The 20,111-nt window shown below is 40.2% G+C and overlaps 1 protein-coding gene across 7 annotated transcripts; it reads left to right on the top strand.

Moving 5' to 3' along the window:
- The first annotated feature begins 3,573 nt into the window (after nt 1-3,573).
- On the top strand, nt 3,574-19,347 carry LOC125553307 (myosin-6-like). Of its 7 annotated transcripts, none has more exons than XM_087519344.1 (38): nt 3,574-3,757; nt 4,125-4,403; nt 4,585-4,730; nt 4,825-4,981; nt 5,134-5,192; nt 5,284-5,440; nt 5,999-6,148; nt 6,234-6,370; nt 6,467-6,613; nt 6,713-6,814; nt 7,597-7,654; nt 7,760-7,861; nt 8,319-8,356; nt 8,438-8,564; nt 9,129-9,296; nt 9,375-9,506; nt 10,193-10,302; nt 10,379-10,439; nt 11,067-11,244; nt 11,333-11,538; nt 11,994-12,113; nt 12,796-12,894; nt 13,315-13,563; nt 13,932-14,071; nt 14,183-14,285; nt 14,396-14,425; nt 14,507-14,560; nt 14,651-14,821; nt 14,971-15,117; nt 15,383-15,583; nt 15,961-16,065; nt 16,144-16,214; nt 16,306-16,405; nt 16,666-16,722; nt 16,965-17,021; nt 17,112-17,192; nt 17,303-17,376; nt 17,447-19,345. In XM_087519344.1, exons 1-38 carry the CDS (start codon nt 3,755-3,757, stop codon nt 17,601-17,603), a joined length of 4,533 nt encoding a protein of 1,510 aa, XP_087375470.1. In that variant the 5' UTR covers nt 3,574-3,754; the 3' UTR covers nt 17,604-19,345. The 7 variants fall into 7 exon arrangements, with proteins under 7 accessions (XP_087375470.1, XP_087375471.1, XP_087375472.1 ...); XM_087519345.1 differs by having other exon boundaries at nt 15,383-15,556; nt 17,447-19,343; XM_087519346.1 differs by having other exon boundaries at nt 17,489-19,343.
- Nucleotides 19,348-20,111: the final 764 nt, after the last annotated feature.

Here is a 20,111-nt window from a genome sequence, read left to right as displayed (position 1 = left end):
TCATGGAGCCCCGAAGATGGAGATCAAAAGGAGCAAAATGATATTGGCCATATCATGTCACTATTTGATTGCATGTGATGTTTATCATGTTTTACATCTTATTTGCTTAGAACGACGGTAGCTTAAATAAGATGATCCCTCACTAAAATTTCAAGAAAGTGTTCCCCCTAACTGTGCACTGTTGCGAAGGTTCGTTGTTTTGAAGCACCACGTGATGATCGGGTGTGATAGATTCTAACGTTCGAATACAACGGGTGTAAGCCAGATTTACACACGCAATACACTTAGGTTGACTTGACGAACCTAGCATGTACAGACATGGCCTCGGAACACGGAAGACCGAAAGGTCAAACATGAGTCGTATAGAAGATACGATCAACATGAGATGTTCACCATTGATGACTAGTCTGTCTCACATGATGATCGGACACGGCCTAGTCGATTCGGATCATGTTTCACTTAGATGACTAGAGGCATGTCTATCTGAGTGAGAGTTCATTAAATAATTTGATTAGATGAACTCAATTATCATGAACATAGTCTAAATTGTCTTTGCAAATATGTTGTAGATAAATAGCTCACGTTGTAGCTCCCTGTTTCAATACGTTCCTAGAGAAAGAATAAGTTGAAAGATATTGTAAGCAATGATGCGGACTAGGTCCGTAGTCCGAGGAGTGTCCTCACTGCTACACAGAAGGCTTACGTCTTTGATGCACCGCTCGATGTGCAAAACCCATACAACGTCGTCTGTGGATGTTGTGAACACCTGACAGACACATCCGGGTGACTACTTGATAGTGTAGTGCACCATACTTTACGGCTTAGAATCGGGATTCCAATGACGTTTTGAACGCCATAGAACATATGTGATGTTCCAAGAGCTGAAATTGGGATTTCAGGCTCATGCCCGTGTTGAGAGTGTGAGACCTCTGACAAGTTCTTTTGCCAACAAGATGGAGGTGAATAGCTCAGCTAGTGAGCATGTGCTCAGAATGTCTGGGTGCTACAATCACTTAAATCAAGTGGGAGTTAAACTTCCAGATAAGATAGTGATTGATAGAGTTCTCTAGCCACTACCACTAAGCTACTAGATCTTCGTGATGAACTATGACATGCAAGGGATGGAGTTGATTCCGGAGCTGTTCGCGGTGTTTAAGACCGCAAAAGGTAGAAATCAAGAAGGATCATAAGTGTTGATGGTTTAACAAGACCACTGGTTTCAAGAAGGGCAAGGGCTAGAAGGGAAACTTCATGGATGGCAAACCAGTTGCCGCTCCAGTGAAGGAACCCAAGGTTGAATTCAAACCCGAGACTAAGTGCTTCTATTGTAAGGGGAATGGGCACTGGTAGCGGAATTACCCCAAATGCATGGTAGATAAGAAGGCTGGCAACTTCAACAAAGTATATACGTGTTATTAATGTGTACCTCACTAGTACTCCTGGTAGCACCTGGGTATTGGATACCGGTTCAGTTGCTATTATTGGTGACTTGAAGCAAAAGCTACGGACTAAACGGAGACTGGCTAAGGGCGAGGTGACGATGTGTGTTGGAAGTGTTTCCAAAGTTGATGAGATCACCATCGCATGCTCCATCTACCTTCGGGATTAGTATTGAACCTAGATAAATGTTATCAAGTGTCTACGTTGAGCATGAATATGATTAGATCATGTTCATTGCAATACGGTCATTCATTTAAGTTAGAGAATGATGGTTATTCTGTTTACATGAATGATACCTTTCATGGTCATGCACCCTATGTGAATGGTTCATTGAATCTCGGTCGTGGTAATACACATGTTCACGCCAAAAGATGTAGAGTTAATAATGATAGTACCACTTTCTTGTGGCACTGCCGCTTAGGTCATATTGGCGTAAGATGCATGAAGAAACTCCATATTGATGGATGTTTGGAGTCACTTGATTTTGAATCACTTGACACATACGAGCCATGCCTCATGGGCAGGATGACTAAGACCCCATTTTCAGGTACAATGAAACGGGCAAGTGACTTGTTGGAAATCATGCATGCTGATGTGTGTGATCCAATGAGAATTGAAGCGCGGTGGATATCGCTATTTTCTCATCTTCACTGACGATTTGGGTAGATATAGGTATATCTACTTAATGAAGCACAAGTCTGAAACATTTGAAAAGTTCAAGCGATTTCAGAGTGAAGTTAAGAATCATCGTAACAAGAAGATCAAATTCCTAAGATCTGATCAATGAGAATATCTGAGTTATGAGTTTGGCAAACACTTAAGACATTGTGGAATTATTTCACAGTTGAAGCCATCTGGAACACTACTAGGTTATGGTGTGTCCGGACGTCGTAATCGAACCCTATGAGATATGGAGCGATCTATGATGTCTCTTACCAATCTACTGTTTTCATTTTGAGGTTATGCGTTAGAGATGACATGTCGTGTTGGGCCCAAACCTTTTTGATTACGTGTCGTGCTGGGCAAAATTCTACGCCCACGGGCTGGACCGCATGGTACGGCCCATATGACACTTTAATACCGTCCCACAGGTCCGGCGGCCGGCCCATGAGAACAGATGGGAAATTGGCATGTGCTGGTTTGTGAGAGAAGTGCATGCCGCATTTTTCTCCAAGTGTTGTAATGGTGTTGCACCAGTTATAAAGGCCGACACAGCATGGCCGCGGGCCGGACCGCGTTCCTTTTCGGCCTTGTGGGCCTTCATGGACTTTGTATTTTATGTAGATTTTTAAGAATAAAAACAGGAGAAAAATCTAAAAAATTAAGAAAAAAACAAGCCGGACAGGCTACGTACCGCACCAGCCGGCCAACAATTAATCTGTACTGTCATTTGATAGTAATTAGGGTGAACCGTAATTTGTTTCGTAGCTGAGAGTGAAACTGTTCAGATCGTGTGTGATAAAATCATCACCACTGAGAAGCGGTAACAACACCTTATGCAAGGTTGCAACCAAACAACGAGTATTATGTGCGTCTAATGCCATGCAGCCAACCAAGCGGCGGGTCAAATTTAATTCCCTCATGGAGCTAATTCATATGCTGGCAACCAAACCATATGCATACTGAGAATCACATGCAATGCGCTAAAAATCGATGCAGACAACCAAACATGCCCTTAATCGCGTGCCGTATATCAGGCACATGCCGGGCCAAATTTCCATGAGCACGGGCCGGCCCACGTGACACTGCCATATATATGGCCAGCTTTAATGCCGGCCCACGGGCCCGGCGGGGCCCGGCCCAAGAGAACCCACCCATGAGAGAGAGAGAGAGAGAAGGAAAGTGGCATGTGCTGGTTTGTGTGTGTGAGAGAGAGAGCATCCCGCATTCTTCTCGGTGTGTGGCAATGGCAATGGCGCGGGAGTGCGGGGGCGGCTCCTCCATTCCTGCATTGCATCCCATGACCACCACCACCACCACCTCCCCCTCCCCCCCACACCCGCTGCTAAAAAAAGTAAGGGAGCTCCACAACCAGAGCGAGCCCAAGGAAATCTCGCCACCACCACCACCACCGCGTTGCTGTCGACGGACGGCAATGCTCGCTCGCCGTGGATTCGACCCTGCTCCGTAGGATTTCATTCATTTCCCCCCACATTCCCCGTCGCCGTCGCCGTCGCCTGCTGCGGTGCGGTGGTGGTGCGGCCGCCGTTCGACCGGCACCGCTCGCATTCGGCCTGCCGCCGCGGGACGGAGTTGATGCGGCCGGCCTCCCTCTGATCTCTTCTCATCGTCGCCCCGCCGCCGTCGCCCAACAATGGTATTCTATCAATCTTTCCCTCCATTGTATCCGTCGGATCAAAATCGGTTCTTGGCCCCAAATGCGACCCCTTTGGCGTGGCCTCAACAACTGTTTGATGAAATGCCCGGACGCGATCAATGCTTGTTGCTTCTTTTCTTTCTTCAATTCAATGCATGCAAGCCTTAATTCTACCATGTTTGTTCAAGGGAAACGTACATACATACATACATCCTTCAATGGGGTTTCTGCATTTGACACATCTTGTAATGCAGATTAATTTCATCCATAATAACTGATACAAGGGAATGTAGATTAATTTCTACGTACCATGCATACATGCCAGCATCAACCAGAACTAATGTCAATCTTGTCGTCTCTGCTGCAGGCATCCAAAACCAAAAGCCGCTTTGTCGTCGGCTCTCATGTCTGGATCGAAGATGCAGACGAGGCATGGATGGATGGCCAGGTGGAGGAGGTCAACGGGGAGGACCTTGTCATAAACTGCACCAACGGGAAGAAGGCCACCGTTAATCTCTCGACTGCCTTTCCCAAGGACACGGAATCCCCGCGTGGTGGTGTCGAGGATATGACCAGGCTCGCCTATCTGCACGAACCAGGAGTGCTCCAGAACCTCAAGTCCAGATACGCCCTCAATGAGATATACGTAAGTTGAGTCCCTCAACAAATTAACATCCAGGTTAATTTTCCATGAGCCAGTGGAATTCCATCATGAAAAATGCTCTGAGCAACTACGTACCTTCTTCATGTGCACAAAAGTACCTTTTTCATTTGAGATACTATTCATCTTCTTGCAGCTTCTCTAATGGATTAAATTCTTCTTCCAGACTTACACTGGGAATATTTTGATAGCTGTGAATCCATTCCAAAGACTCCCTCACCTCTATAACAACCACATGATGGGAATTTACAAAGGAGCAGAATTCGGTGAGCTGAGTCCCCATCCATTTGCTATCACCGATCGTGCGTATAGGTGCGTTCGTCCCCCACTGCCGCTGCAGTTTCTCAGATTCAACATTTTACCTGACAATAATAACCAATTCACACCCTATCTTTATTCTTCCCAGACTTATGATCAACGATCGTATCAGCCAAGCAATATTAGTGAGTGGAGAGAGTGGAGCTGGTAAGACAGAAAGCACTAAAAGTCTTATGCAGTATCTTGCTTTTATGGGTGGTAAAGCTAAAGCTGAAGGAAGGTCAGTGCAAGAACAAATCCTAGAGGTGCGTTTCTCAGTGCCCTTCTTTTGCACCCTTCCTTTACTGGTAGCACAAGCACACCTGGCAAGCTAAGAACCACTAAAAAAAGTGGTTAAGAAGCACTAGTATGTAGTAATTCACATTATGTTCTGACATGCTCTACTTACCTGACACAGTCCAACCCTGTTCTTGAGGCATTCGGCAATGCAAAAACAGTTAGGAATAATAATTCAAGGTAATGAACTAGTATTGATTTACTTACACAACTTCAATGTATTATCTTCATAGGATTTTTGCTTTACATCTTACCTTTCTTGATTCTGCAGTCGGTTTGGCAAATTTGTTGAGATTCAGTTTGACCAGTACGGGAAGATTTCAGGAGCCGCCATAAGGACTTATCTTCTGGAAAGGTCACGTGTCTGTCAAATATCTGACCCAGAAAGGAACTATCACTGCTTTTACATGCTGTGTGCTGCACCAGAAGTAAGATCCTGTTCACTATGGTCTTCTTCTGAATTTTCTTGGAACCACATTATTTATTTGTGAATTACTACATTTTGTTTAACTTATATTTTGTTCGCAACTGCTGTACAACAATTGACTACAATACCCACTAATCTGAAGCATATCCTATTCCGCACTGTAAAAACTCAAGATATTCGTAAAAACCTCAGGGCGCTCACGCATAAAGAGGCTAACCGCTACCGGCTGAAACTTTGCTTCTGCATTCTGTAAAATAGGTTTAAACATAATCATCTCAAGAAAGATATAGTTTCTCATGCATTTCTCGCAAGTAAATTGTTCTTTTAGAGATATTAGATTTTCAAATAAGATGAGTAGCAATTGTAAGATGGAACTAAGACATTAAGATGTTGATTTGCAACTGTAAATCATGTACTTAGCATTTTTATTGATTTGTTACATCATCTGGTCCGCCTTTTGTTATTTAACGTTGGGCAACCCTTTGTAAATTCGAGTGTTCTATATAAATCATATGTAGTGCACTGATCTATAGCTTTGATATTTGAATATGATTATCAGGAACGAACGAAATATAAATTGGGAGAGGCTAAAACATTTCGCTATCTCAACCAGTCTAATTGCATTGAACTTAATGGGTTTGATGACTCCAAAGAATATGTCGAAACCAGAAGAGCTATGGGTATTGTAGGTATGAGTAATGAGGAACAGGTACGACCAATTTCACCAGCAACCAGTTTTGTACATCAGCAGCAGAGGAACAGTCTTTTGACATACAATTTGACATGTCTTTTAGGATGCAATATTCAAAGTTGTAGCTGCTATTCTTCATTTGGGGAATGTAGAATTTGGAGAAGGAAAGGAAGAAGATTCCTCTGCACCCAAAGATGAGAAATCTCAGTTCCATCTTAAGACAGCAGCTGAGCTTTTCATGTATATATTTATTTAGTATTTTCTTTTGAATATTTTCAGAAAGTTCCTTCTTGCATACTTTTTATGAACAAACATTCACCGGCAAACATTCTGCAGGTGCGATGCAAAGGGTCTTGAGGAATCTTTGTGCAAGCGTGTTATGGCAACACGTGGAGAGAGTATTACAAAAAATTTAGATGCAAAGGGTGCAGCTCTTAGCAGAGATGCATTGTCTAGGATTGTTTACTCGCGCTTGTTTGATTGGTAAGTCTGGAAACCATCATTTTGGAAGGTTTCTTTGTGCTTCTGTATGTCTGGCGTAGACAAGATTAGTTATGAATACTGTGTTCCCCACTGTTACAGGCTTGTAAATAAAATCAATAGTTCCATTGGCCAAGATCCAGACTCAAAGATTTTGATTGGTGTGCTGGACATATATGGTTTTGAAAGTTTCAAGACAAACAGGTGCTTAACTGGTATGCTTTTGCATTTAATCTAATATCCGTGTCCGTATACTTGTAGAAGTCACATATGGAAGTCTTACTAGATGGACTTCAACATTCATGTGCAACACACTGGCACTTACGTTTGGGAGGATAGGAATAGGATACCCTCCTTTATCCTCCTGTATGCCTGAAGTGTGGATCAGAGGAAAATTAATCAAACTAGAACTACTCCTATATGATATAAGTATCAAATGATTGGCGATCCTAGGTATGTCCAACCCAAACCAACAGGAATGGATGATAGATATCCTTAGCACAAATATGCTTCTCTAAACTACACAGGTAGCTGCGTGGGGGAGTAACACAGCAGTAACCAACCTTCCTGGGCCAAACATGGACTGGGGGTATTATACCCTTTTGTTTTTATGGGATATTACGCTCTTTTCTTAGTACTAAACAGGAATTTTGTAAAAAATGCGAAGGCAAATACTGTAGTTTGTAACTTAAAAGCATAATATCGATATTTTGTTGCTAAAATTATTTTCTTCAAGAAAGCGCGAAAGGATGCATCTCGATGCGCTGATAGGAAAGTAGTTTATGCACAAGCCTCAGGAAGGCACTGTAGCACCGCCCGGTGGAGCTGGGTTTCAGTTGCTAATTCTTTTGTTCACCGAAGTCCTCGATTATGAATACTTTTAACTGGCAGCAGAAGATAATGCAACTTCTGCATACATAACCATCTGCTTATGTCAGGTTTGAAAGAAGGTAATTAGCACATGCTGACATTTTAATTGTGTGCAGCTTTGAGCAATTTTGTATCAATCTAACTAATGAGAAGCTCCAGCAACATTTTAACCAGGTTATAAAATGAAATCTCCTTTGCTCGACAAGTTTTGTGTTTAGGTCGTCCAACCAGCTTAACGTTGAGTCCTTTTCTAACTAATAACACATGTCCCATGAACAGCATGTTTTTAAGATGGAACAAGAAGAATATACAAAAGAAGAAATTGACTGGAGCTACATCCAATTTGTAGACAACCAGGAAATTCTTGATCTCATTGAAAAGGTATTGAAATTCAGATTCTAGTCACAGTGCTGTCTTTATGATCAGTTTGGTGCATGTAACAAAATACAGCACAACGGTAATGCTTGAACAAGATCTTGCATCTAGGGTCAAGGTCTAGAACATTTGGAGATGATGACTTAGATACTTAGATGTACTGGTACTAGTCATTATAAGTCTGTATACCAGATTGTATACTGAGACGGCGATAGTTTCCATCCATATTGACATTCCAGATCAGCATAGCAGTATTTCTTTCCTCTCTTGCCTCCATTGAATACATGAGAACAGCAGTATTTCTGTGCATGATACATATCTGCTATCTGGTTGATTGTGTTTCGTGCATTTTTTTCCAGTTTTATGCAATTGTCTAGCCATGATATATTGTAATAACCAATTAATTATGTGCTCTGCTCATGCTATGCAATCTTATTTCTTGTTTCTAATTTATTTGATGCAGAAACCGGGTGGGATAATTGCTCTGTTGGATGAGACATGGTATTTACAAATAACTGTTAATAACCTTTTTCCGTTAGAATCCCAAAAAGTTATTAACAGTTGTTTTCTATTATGATTCAGCATGCTACGGAATTCAACCCATGAAACATTTGCTGAGAAGCTATATCAGAAGTTCAAGGACAGCCCACATTTCAGTAAACCCAAATTTTCAAGATCTGACTTCACCGTTCATCATTATGCTGGACATGTAGGTTACCTTATTGACATACATGTCAATAGTAAATATTATGTTTTGTGGCTATATGTTTTTGAGTGGTAATCGGTTGTCTGCACATGCTGGAAAATATATGTGATTGACATGTAATTTATGATGCATATGGTGTACTTACTGCACAAGATATTACCATTCTAAGATCATGTTTAATTGACCCAGAATCAAGCTAATTATTATAGCTACCTTCTATAAATTTTATTTTATTTGACTCTTCTGCATTACTGCATATGCACCCTCATGCATTTTGGCCTAGAGTCAGCTGGCATTCCTTGATCCTCCTGACAAACATGTATCCATCTATCTTGTCAGGAGATGGTTTATTGCTCCTGCTAATCAGTCGGTTCTATTTGAACTGGCTGCTACTCCCTCCGTCCGGAAATACTTGTCATCAAAATGAATAAAAGGTGATGTATCTAGATGTATATTAGTTCTAGATACATCCCTTTTAATCCATTTTGATGACAAGTATTTTCGGACGGAGGGAGTATTTACAAAGTTAAGATGCACACACTAAATTTATATCTCTGTCTGCTGCAGGTCACTTATCAAACAGATCTTTTCTTAGATAAAAACATAGATTATGCTGTAAATGAACATCAGATCCTATTAAATGCTTCAACATGTCCATTTGTTTCAAGTCTTTTTCCACCTGTTGAAGAATCAGCGAAGTCAACAAAGTTTACTTCGATAGGCTCAAGTTTCAAGGTACAACATTTGCTCTATTCCATGGTCCTTACATATATTTCTGTGTATTTACACCTCTATTTTGGCATGATGTTACAGCAACAACTACAATCTCTGTTAGAAACGTTGAGTGCAACAGAACCACACTACATCCGCTGCATAAAACCCAATAATGTTCTCAAGCCAGAGATATTTGAGAACAGTAATGTTCTCCAGCAGCTTCGGTGTGGGGTGAGGCTTGTGAAATTTCTCTTTATGTATTCATTAAACATGACCAGTTTCTGTGATGTTTCTTTTGCTCGACTGTTGCTGGTCCCAATGCATGAAACTGAATGCTCATGTTTTTTTATTCATAAATACTTAGCCCAAAGCCTTAAATCATAATGGGTTATGCAGTAAAAATTCATTTCTATTGTTCAAAATGTAACCCTATATACCTAAGAAGTTCATCCCCACTATCTTATTTATCTTAACATGCAGCCTATCCACCTCATCACATATGTTCCACACACATGCTACCTCCCATTTAAATGCACATGCAATACATCCACATCATCAAGTGCATGCGGTCAATCAACTTTCCACCACATGCACTCCCTCTGCATCATCAAAGAAGATAAAAACATTCCACATCATTAATTTTTTATTTTTATTTTTCAACAATAAATAATTTAACTTGAATGCCGCAGGACAATATAACATGCATGCACTCTCCATTTACCTCTAGATTTAATGTGGTGCCGTAACATGCACACTTACAGATTAATGTGCATCTGCTAAAAAAACAAAATTACAATTATCTGCATTTGGTTGTTGCTCCTATATCTCCCTTACAGTTAACTTTATGAAAATTAGGTTCCTAACTGTTCAAGAATTAGTTGTTCGAGTTGTGTAATGCCATCTGTCTTTCTGAACAGGGTGTGTTAGAGGCAATAAGGATAAGCTGTCTAGGATACCCCACTAGGCGAACCTTTTATGAATTTGTCAATCGATTTGGTATTCTGCATCCCAAAGCTCTGAGTAAAGGGTAAACTTACTATTTATTTGATTATTTCATTGTTTCTGTTCCATATGTTGTTAGTACTTATGTGTTCCTTTGGCAGCAATACTGAAATTACTTCTACGAAGATGATTCTCGAGAAAGCTAACCTTGTAGGCTATCAGGTAACTATTAGAAGAAATATCAATGCTAATTTTCTTAGTTTGGCCATCTTAAAGGAAATAACATCACAAGTTCACAACAGGAACCCCCAAGAACCCATGATTGATCTACACAGTTGACAATCTTTAAGGAATAGGCAGTGTTAAACTGAGTTACGATACGGAACTAAATTTTAATCTACACTTTTATAATCTGGATCCCCCACTCTCTTGCGTTTTCTCGAAAAAATAATCTGGATCCCCAAAAGAAAGTAATGTTAGTATTTTCCTTGGATTTGTGTGGGAATTTTTAGTATCTATGACCTGGGTATCCGGGGTGGAGCCAAATAGGGCCCTCGGGGTTGTACATACCCAGCCAAAGAATAATTCTGACGAGTCGCTTGTGCATCATCCTAACCCATGTAAGGTGCACCTGACGGTGCCAGAATACAGAAATCAAAGAATAAACACCTGTCGATCTCAGTCTAGCTCCACCCCTGCACATGCCCCAAACAAAATGGTTTGCTAAAAGATATTCCAGTAATATATAGAAATCCCAGACTGAAAGGTGAATCAAAGTTTGACTGTCAAACACTGATATGTTGTTTCATTATTCTTGTATCGCCTCACCTTCTGATTTTGAATTTACAGATAGGGAAAACAAAAGTGTTTCTTCGTGCTGGTCAAATGGCTGAGTTAGATGCTCTAAGAACTGAGGTTTTGGGACTCTCTGCTAAAAAACTACAAACCAAAGTTCGTTCGTTTATGTCTCGCAAGAAGTATGTCGAGATGCGAACATGTGCTACACAACTCCAGGCAGTATGCAGGGGTACATTTATCTGTTTTCACTTTAATCTTTCTCCACAAACCCTGCTTTAGCAGTGATAGTGACTTCTTCTATACTTTAATTATCAAAGGAACAACTGCTAGAAGGTTATATGAAAATCTTCGAAGACAGGCAGCTGCTTTGAAAATTCAGACCTATCGCCGTATGCGCCATGAAAGAATAAAATATAGAGATCTGTGTTCCGCATCAACTACTATCCAATGTGGTCTACGTGGTATGGCTGCTCGCGGCAAACTGCGTTTTTGCCGACAAACAAAAGCTGCAGTGATTATTCAGGTATTTCTGAGGCTTCAATGGTTAATTCAATCAGAGTAGATACACCAAATACAAATAGAATATGCAAGTGATGACCATATATCAGATACTCCCTCCGTCCGAAAAAGCTTGTCCCTCAAATGGATGTATCCAGCACCGAGTTAGTGCTAGATACATCCATTTGACTTCATGATGGACAAGCTTGGGAGAAGTTTTTTCGGACACGGAGGGAGTACTTGTGATAGATATTTATTGGCTCTGTCATATTTGTGTTTATCTTAACACTAAAGCTTGATATGTTTTCTACTGACATAAATAAACATACTATGTTTTCAGCATAGTGAAATGAGGTGCTAATAAGAATAATAGCAAAAATCATCAGAAATATTTGTGTTTCTCATGATAACAAGAGGCTAATATCAGGAATATTATGCCATCATATCAGACCTACTCTAATATGACTTCATGCCTTGTAGAGTCGATGCCGCTGTCATTTAGCGCGCTCACGATATGTGAGGATGACAAAGGCCATACTCGTAACTCAGTGTGCTTGGAGAGGAAAAATAGCTAGAAGAGAACTTCGACAGCTCAAAATGGTAAGAGCCCTTCTTGTAAACTTATCCTGAATTTCTCCTTTCTTCCCTTGGTTCAAGCTACAGTATTGTTGGTTTCTTCAAGGGGGAAATCCCTTATATATACTTAAGCAGTCATTAGCATTGACAGGACATTAGGCCTGGTGCAAAAACACCATTTTACCCCTGTTGTGATTGGAAATGAGCCAAATTGCCACTGTCCTTTTCTTCCCTATTCTCTCCCCATAGAAAATCATCATGTCTACTGCCTTGTATGCGATACATCCCACCACCAGTCTTGGTTCGCCCTCTCGCTGGCTTATCATGCTCGTTGGTGGCTGTAGAGCCATCATCTGCAGAGTCTGTGTCCACATCACTGGTGTGAATGCTGTGCACTTTCTGCGGCTGCTAGCGATTTGTTATGACCATATCCAAGGACTAACCCGTAGTCCTACCCAAAGTCATGGCAGTGCAATTGCAAACTTGTGTTATCAGAACTATTCCTTATCTTCCTTAAAGAACTGTTTTTATTAGGATACCAGCCAGTTTGCTCGAAAAAAGATATAGGATACACCACTCAACTACCATGGTCTTACGCTTCTATTTCTCTGCATCACCAAGCAAAGCATATCACTGGGTTCATTATAACTCTAATTGATTCAGTTATCGATAACTATTTGATTTCTTTGTGCCTGGCCACTTTCAGGCTGCAAAGGAAACTGGTGCCCTACAGGCTGCCAAGAGTAAACTAGAGAAAGAAGTCGAGGAGCTTACTTGGCGGTTACAAGTGGAGAAGCGCATCAGGGTAAACTAGCACAGAACCATGGCCACAATGTCTCTAAAAATGTTGTTTATGCATGGCGCACTTGTATGTTATTCTATTATTTTCTCTATTGTCAAATAGTTCTAAGGCACTTTTATCTTGCGGTGTATGTTATTTTGTCTATTGCCAATAAGGTGCTATTTATTGTAATAATAAAAATGGTCTCTCAAATAGGCACTTCTTAGGTTGCTAAACTAATCTGGACTGTCATGTAAATTAACATCTTGTAGTGAATGAATAAAGAAGAGGGAAAATGATTGAACAATAAGAACAAAAACCTGCAGATATCATGTCAACAGCTGGCACATTTGCTAGTATAAGAGGAGCATTGTGCATCTCATAGCATTACAAAGGAAACTTTTGATGATTTTGGACTTACATATGCATATTTTATACTTGCAGTCTGATTTGGAAGAAGCCAAGGAAGCGAAAATTCAAGAAAATAAGAAGCTCCAATCACAATTGCAGGAATTGCAACAACAATTCAAGGAAACAAAAGAATTGTTAAAGAAGGAACAGGAAACTTCCAAGGTAGCATCAGAGAAAGCAGAGAAAGTTACTCTAGTGCCAGAGATCCGTGTTGATGAAACTCAAGTTAATGAGCTCACTGCCGAAAAAGAGAAGCTCACTGCTGAAAATGAGAAGCTCAAGGTATTAACGCAGAAATACGAACAAATACAAAAGAAAATGTGATAACAAAATCTAGCGATGAATCTTGTGTAGCTTATATAGGTACCATTGAATCAGTGAACTCCTCATCCTTTTTCTGGATATTCATGTGAAACCATAAATGAGGATGAATACCATTTAATTTTTTTAACAATCTACGTTATTGAACATCTTAGATTTTGATTAGTCTGGTAGCTTCGATGTTCAAATAGAAGTATTCATTGGTTAAATCATTTGCTATTAAATGGCTAATCATAGGAGGGTGTGCATAGCATGAATACACTTGCTATCCAATTATTATTTTTTGTACCCCTAGTGGAGTAATGGAGTGATAAACTTTTGACTTGCAGACACTGGTGAGCTCTCTTGAGACAAAAATAGAGGAAACGGAAGAGAGGTTTCAAGAACAAGACCAAGTCAGAGAAGAGTCTATGAAGAAAGCTACAGAGGCAGAGTCACAGCTAAATCAACTAAAGAATGCATTTCTAAGGTTCTTCTTTCATGTTGTATTTGATATAAACTCGTGATGCTGGTAAATGCTTCTATCCTTTATTAACCAAGCCATCTTATGTTAAACGATTGCAATTATTTCCATGACCAGCCTTCGAGAGAAGTTGGCTAGTGCAGAAGCAGAGATCATTAATCTCCGACAACATGCTGCGAGACCAAGACCTGATCCTTTGCTTAACATGCATAAAAAATCTGTAATCTCTCTCTCTCTCTCTCTCTCTCTCTCTCTCTCTCTCTGTCTCTCTCTTGTGTGCACACTCACATGAAAGTATTCTTATGCTTCTGAGTGTTTGCAACTGTGCAGAATTTGAGTGTACCTGCAGACGAACAACAGGTTTGGAATATCTTACACTGCTTGTTAATAACTCTTTAGATTTATTTTTCATGATTGAATCTAATATAATCATCCCTGCAGTCACCACCCACACCTATGGAATTCGGACGGAGATCTTTAATTGAGAGACACCAAGTACTTACTTGGGCTGATGTTCGATAATTAAAGCAGTTAATGAAGTCATTAGAAAACAAATTAAACTATGGCTCCACCTTTTCATTGCAGGAGAGTGTTGAAGCACTTATAAACTGTGTTAACGAAAACATTGGATTTAGCGATGGAAAACCAGTTGCTGCAATAACGATATACAAATGTCTTCTTCATTGGAGAACTTTCGAGGCAGAAAAGACAAATGTTTTTGATCGGATTATTCAGATTTTTGCTTCAGGAATGCAGGTATTTCTTGCTAGTGTTCCAACACTTAACCAATTATTGTGTTTGGTTTGATTCTATGATTTACTTGATTATCTTCATCATAGCGTGATCCTGTCTGGCTTATTCGATTTATGTTGCCCTTCTAAAAATCTGCAAAATTTGTATCACAGAAACAAGACAGCAACCCCGATCTTGCATACTGGCTATCAAATGCATCATCATTGTTGATTATACTGCAAAAGAGTCTGAAACCTGCTGGCACTGTAACAACACCACTGAAAAGAACAACGACTCAGACGTCTTTCCTTGGGAGGATGGTATGTTATATATATATATATATATATATATATATATATATCCTTTTCTTTTCTTGAACACGCATAAGGAGAACCAGAAAAGCCAAAAGAGGGAACGAGAAACAAAAAAAAAAGAAAGAGAACGAATAATCATCCTTTTTTTTAACAAAATGATTAACAAGGGTTCTCTGAATTCTAGCAATTGTATTTTGTCAAAATTGTATGATAGGCTAGATGAGGTTATCTTGACTCATTTCTTAATCTCTTGGTGTTATATGATCCACAGGTATTTCGTGCGTCAAGCATTACTGTTGATATGGATCTCGTGCGCCAAGTTGAGGGCAAGTATCCTGCATTCCTTTTCAAGCAACAGCTTACAGCCTTTGTGGAAGGCTTATATGGAATGATCCGTGACAATGTGAAGAGAGAAGTGTCTTCAGTACTCTCGCATGTTATTCAGGTTACCCCATCTATCACGGGTTCTCAGGTTAATTATCATTTCATACTTTAGAAGATTCTTGCTGGACAAATATAATTTTAGAAATAAGCATGAGACATCTCAGCAACCTCCCATGGGAATCCAGGAATACTAAGTTAACTTTGACTCACGCTTGCATGTTTTTGGCTAGTTCCTCTCAGTTGGTAACTTGGCATAACACTTGAACCCTTTTGCAAACTCAACGAGAAGAAATTAGACTATTATTTATATCACGAGTACCTTTGTACCATGATGAATTTCTATTGCCTGGTGATTAGGCTATATAATTCATATGTTAAGATTTCATGCTAACTCTGCACCTGCATGGCAATAAGTTGTTGCTGCTGGTCTAATGCTCATTCCTGTATACACATTGATACTCAAAGGCGCCAAGAACTGCGAAGGCTGGTTTGCTAACAGATCAACATAGCTATTGGAAAGTGATAGTCGGCCATTTCAATGATCTCCTGAAAATCTTGCAAGAAAATTGTGTAAGTTTAAACCTTGAAACCCGCATTGCATTTGGCTGCATGGTGTTCTGACTTGTGGCCTTAATGCTGAAATTTCAGGTCCCAACCATTTTTTGTCGGAAGATCTTTACACAGCTTTATGCATACATCAACGCTCAACTCTTCAATAGGTAACTTGGTGTCTAGACTAGACTTTCCTTGCCTGCCGTCAATTTCCGCAGTTCCTAATTCTCCCTCTTCTGATGTTACTATATGTCCCAGTCTTCTTGTACGGCGAGAGTGCTGTTCTTTCAGCAATGGAGAATATGTGAAGCAAGGGCTTGAAGAACTGGAGACATGGTGCACACAAGCCAAGCCAGAGGTAAATATATATGTTTGATTTTGCTATTCTTTCTAAAGATGCAGACTTTATATTGTGATTGTTAAATGCTCGCAACCAACATTGCAGTCTAATAACTTTATTCTTTCTCAATAGTAACTACCCCCTCCGTTTTCTAAATATAAGACCTTTTAGTGAATCTCTAAAAGGTCTTATATTTAGAAACGGAGGGAGTACAATGTAACACCAGTACTAATATCTTCACTTTATTTACCTTGTGCCTAACCGTGAAATACCAACAGTACGCAGGATCTGCATGGGATGAACTTAAGCACATAACCCAGGCTGTTGGCTTCCTGGTATCTAACTACAAACTTGAGCATGTATTTTGTATTTCGGCATGGATTCTTAACAACATTTGTTAGTTCTTTTAAGTATAAAAAGTTGTGGAGCATTTCAATCGATTTTGAATCGCACACTGGGAACAGTTTAGTTGTGTTTGTGTTTGCTGTTCAAAGACTGCCGCTGTGCTGTTTACTGACTTTTTATGAAAATTGTGTCCCTATTAGGTAGGTCTGACCATCTATGTGCTGTGATGCAGGTCATTTTCAAAAAGTTCAGGGTATCATATGATGAAATAATGAGTGATCTCTGCCCAGTAAGACCCCCCCCCACCCCCACCCCCAAACCCGATGCAGCATCCAGAAGAAGAGTAGCTAAACACCTATTTCTATTCGCCGTTATGCAGGTATTGAGTGTCCACCAACTTTACAGGATATGCACGCAGTACTGGGATGACAAATATAATACTGAAAGTGTATCCGAAGAGGTAAGCACCAAATCTAACTTCACAGGGCTAATCGAGCACCTTCCCCTGCATTCTGTCTGTGCCAAGCTGAGGTTTCAGGGCTGATACATTTCCTAATGATTGTATTGTAGGTCCTTAATGAGATGAAAACGTTGGTGAACGAGGGAGCTGGCTCGGGCGCCTATTTACTAGATGAAGAGACAAGGTACGTGTACGCCGTATATCCACAAATGGCGCAGTCTCAGAAACTAAAAGTCGTACGTGCTGGATCACAGTGTCGAACTTGATTTCGAACGCTCCGTGTGCCCTGCTTGCAGCATGCCGTTGTCTCTCGAGGAGATAGGCAACTCCATGGACACCAAGGAGTTCCAGAACGTGGTCCCGCCGCAAGAGCTCCTGGACAATGCGTCGTTCCAGTTCTTGAAGATCTGAATGGGTTCCGCGCGAGGGCAGAAGACGGTAGCCTCCGGAGGATAGAATGTTGTAAATTTGTCAGTTGGTATAGGTTTTTCTCTTCCTTTCTGCTCCCCCGGTCGGGCCTTGTAGATTATTCCATTTTCATAGTCATAGGTTGGTTGATGTAAGATGTCATAGCTTTTTTTTTTATTTTTTGTTTATGGCTGCCAGCTGGGTTGGGAAGAGAGCACAGGGCAGGCAGGAGGTCATTCACATCTATTCTCGATTCTTTCTTTCTAGTCACGGTAGATATATCATATATGTATGTAGCAGTATTCAAAAATATCCATTCTGTGTAGCCAATGTATAGTTATATATACATTAGTATCAATGAGAATGACAATTGTGGGGCTTGATGTAAGAAAGGCTCCCTGTCTGTCTCATCATCACATTAGTATCCATATAAACCCACTATCACATCACATTTCAATCATGTGAAATGTATATGATGCATGGTACTCCTACTTGTTTGTGGATGAAAAGGATTCGGATAATAGCCGTAGAGTTAAATTAAACTGGTAACAAAGATGACATTTACAGCTAGTCTGAAAAGAAAAGAAAAGAAAATGTATTATAATAGCGTCTATTCTTTGCGGCTGCTATGGAATGAGTCTCGTGAAAGGTAGCTTATGGTCCATATTATACTCCATGAGTTGATTGTTCGTGTAGGTTTGGTGTTTGACAAGCAAGAGGTTGATTGTGTTTATTCTTCACACCACCATCCTAACCTAACCTAACCTAACCTTGTGGTCAACCAACCCTCTTTGTGTTGTGTTGTGTTTTGTTGAGGCCCCCTTTCTTTCTTATCATCCATATATGCATATAAATCATCACACCACATTTGACTCTACTCCATGAGGAGTTGATTGTTTGTGTGGATTTGGTTGGTGTTTGAAAAGCAAGAGGTTGAGTGTTTATTGTTCCATACTAGACCCCCAGTTCCTAAATATAAGTCCTTTTAAAGATTCCAATATAGACTACATACGGAGAAAAATAAATAAATCTACATATAGAACATTAGTATGTAGTCCGTATTGAAATATCTAAAAAGACTTATATTTAGAAATAGAGGGAGTACATCGTTAGAAACTTAGAAATTTTAGGTGATAACACAATGTGTATTACTTATGTTGGTCGGAAAGAGGCGGTATCCTCCTTGTGGTCAATCCTCCTCTGCTCTACTCAGGCAGCCAACATGGATGTTTCCTCTGTTACAATTTTTGGTGTTACAAGTCACAAAATGATGTACTACGAAATACAAAAAAAGGCATTTATTTCATAAGGAAATAATATATAGCATTAATAAATAATGGTAATTACTCAAAGGAGGTGCAGTAGTTAGGATTAACTTGTACTCTTACTAATTACTCAAAGGAGATGGGTAGGAAGGAGGATGAGTGTGGCTGGTGACTGATAGCAACAAGGGCCACGTGGCAGCCGGTGTGTGGCTCATCCAAATCCAAACTCAAATAATTGGTTGTTTGTCTGCTATGGGTGAATATAGAAATAATAATAAAGAGCAGGACGGACGGACGGAATCTCCTCTTGCAGCACAAGAAAAAAAAAGAAGCAAAAATGATAGATGTTGAAGTGGTCAGCAGGTCTGAAAAGGCATGGATGGAATCTCCCCCTCTTTCTCTTGTGTGTGTGAATCATTTATCCGGGCAATAGTATCTTTTCTATAGTAGTACCACAAACTAGCAACAGTACTAGCGAAAGTGCCTTTCTGCTCCCGAGCTCATTTGAGCTCGGTGAACAGTAAAACCGAAAAAAATCAAAAAAAATTCAAAAAATTCCAATTTTTTTTGGGAGAAACATTGACAAAAGTTCTAAGTGCTTGCAAAAACACCATGAAATCACATTCCTGTAAAGCGTGGCAAAAAAAAACAAATTCATTGCTCCAAAATGCTTTTGAAAGTAGTTTTTTTAGAGTACTGATTTTGTTTTTTTGCCATGCCTTCTAGAAATGTGATTTCATGGCGAATTTTTGCAAGCACTTAGAACTTTTGTCAATGTTTCTCCCAAAAAAAATTTGGATTTTTTTAATCTTTTTTTGATTTAGTTTTGATTTTACTGTTCACCCGAGCTCATTTGAGCTCGGGGTGCAGAAACTCCACGTTCCAGTACTAGCTAGTTATGCCCGACAAGCTAAGATAGAGCCGCATTATTTTTACCAAATGCCCCCTCAAGAAACTTGGTCTGCGTGTTGACCCCTGAAAAACTTATTTCAGCGTCTGGCCCCTAAATTCGCGCTTTGCAACCAACCAGGTGCCTAAATTACACGTCAGGCCAAGCCAACATATAATTCGGGTTTGCCCGGCTTCGATTCATTGTTGTGCCAAACCAGAGGGTGTGCGGACTTACAAGGTAAAACGTCTAACGGCCTGCCTCTATAAAGCGCCGTTAGATACATGTCATACCGTCCGGCGATTCTACAACTTATAAACGCCAAATTGATGATGCCTATTTATAGGGCGTTTTCCG

This window comes from Triticum urartu, chromosome 4A, assembly GCF_056163025.1.
Source record: "Triticum urartu cultivar PI428250 chromosome 4A, HENAU_Tu73, whole genome shotgun sequence".
Lineage (NCBI taxonomy): Eukaryota > Viridiplantae > Streptophyta > Magnoliopsida > Poales > Poaceae > Triticum > Triticum urartu.
This window is presented reverse-complemented; position numbering and strand designations above follow the sequence as displayed.

Excerpts from the sequence above, each read along its gene's own strand:
- LOC125553307 (XM_087519340.1), top strand. Across the intron at positions 6,614-6,712 it reads TACTCGCGCTTGTTTGATTG|GCTTGTAAATAAAATCAATA; the intron begins GTAAGTCTGGAA and ends CCACTGTTACAG. Across the intron at positions 9,507-10,192 it reads TCCAGCAGCTTCGGTGTGGG|GGTGTGTTAGAGGCAATAAG; the intron begins GTGAGGCTTGTG and ends CTTTCTGAACAG.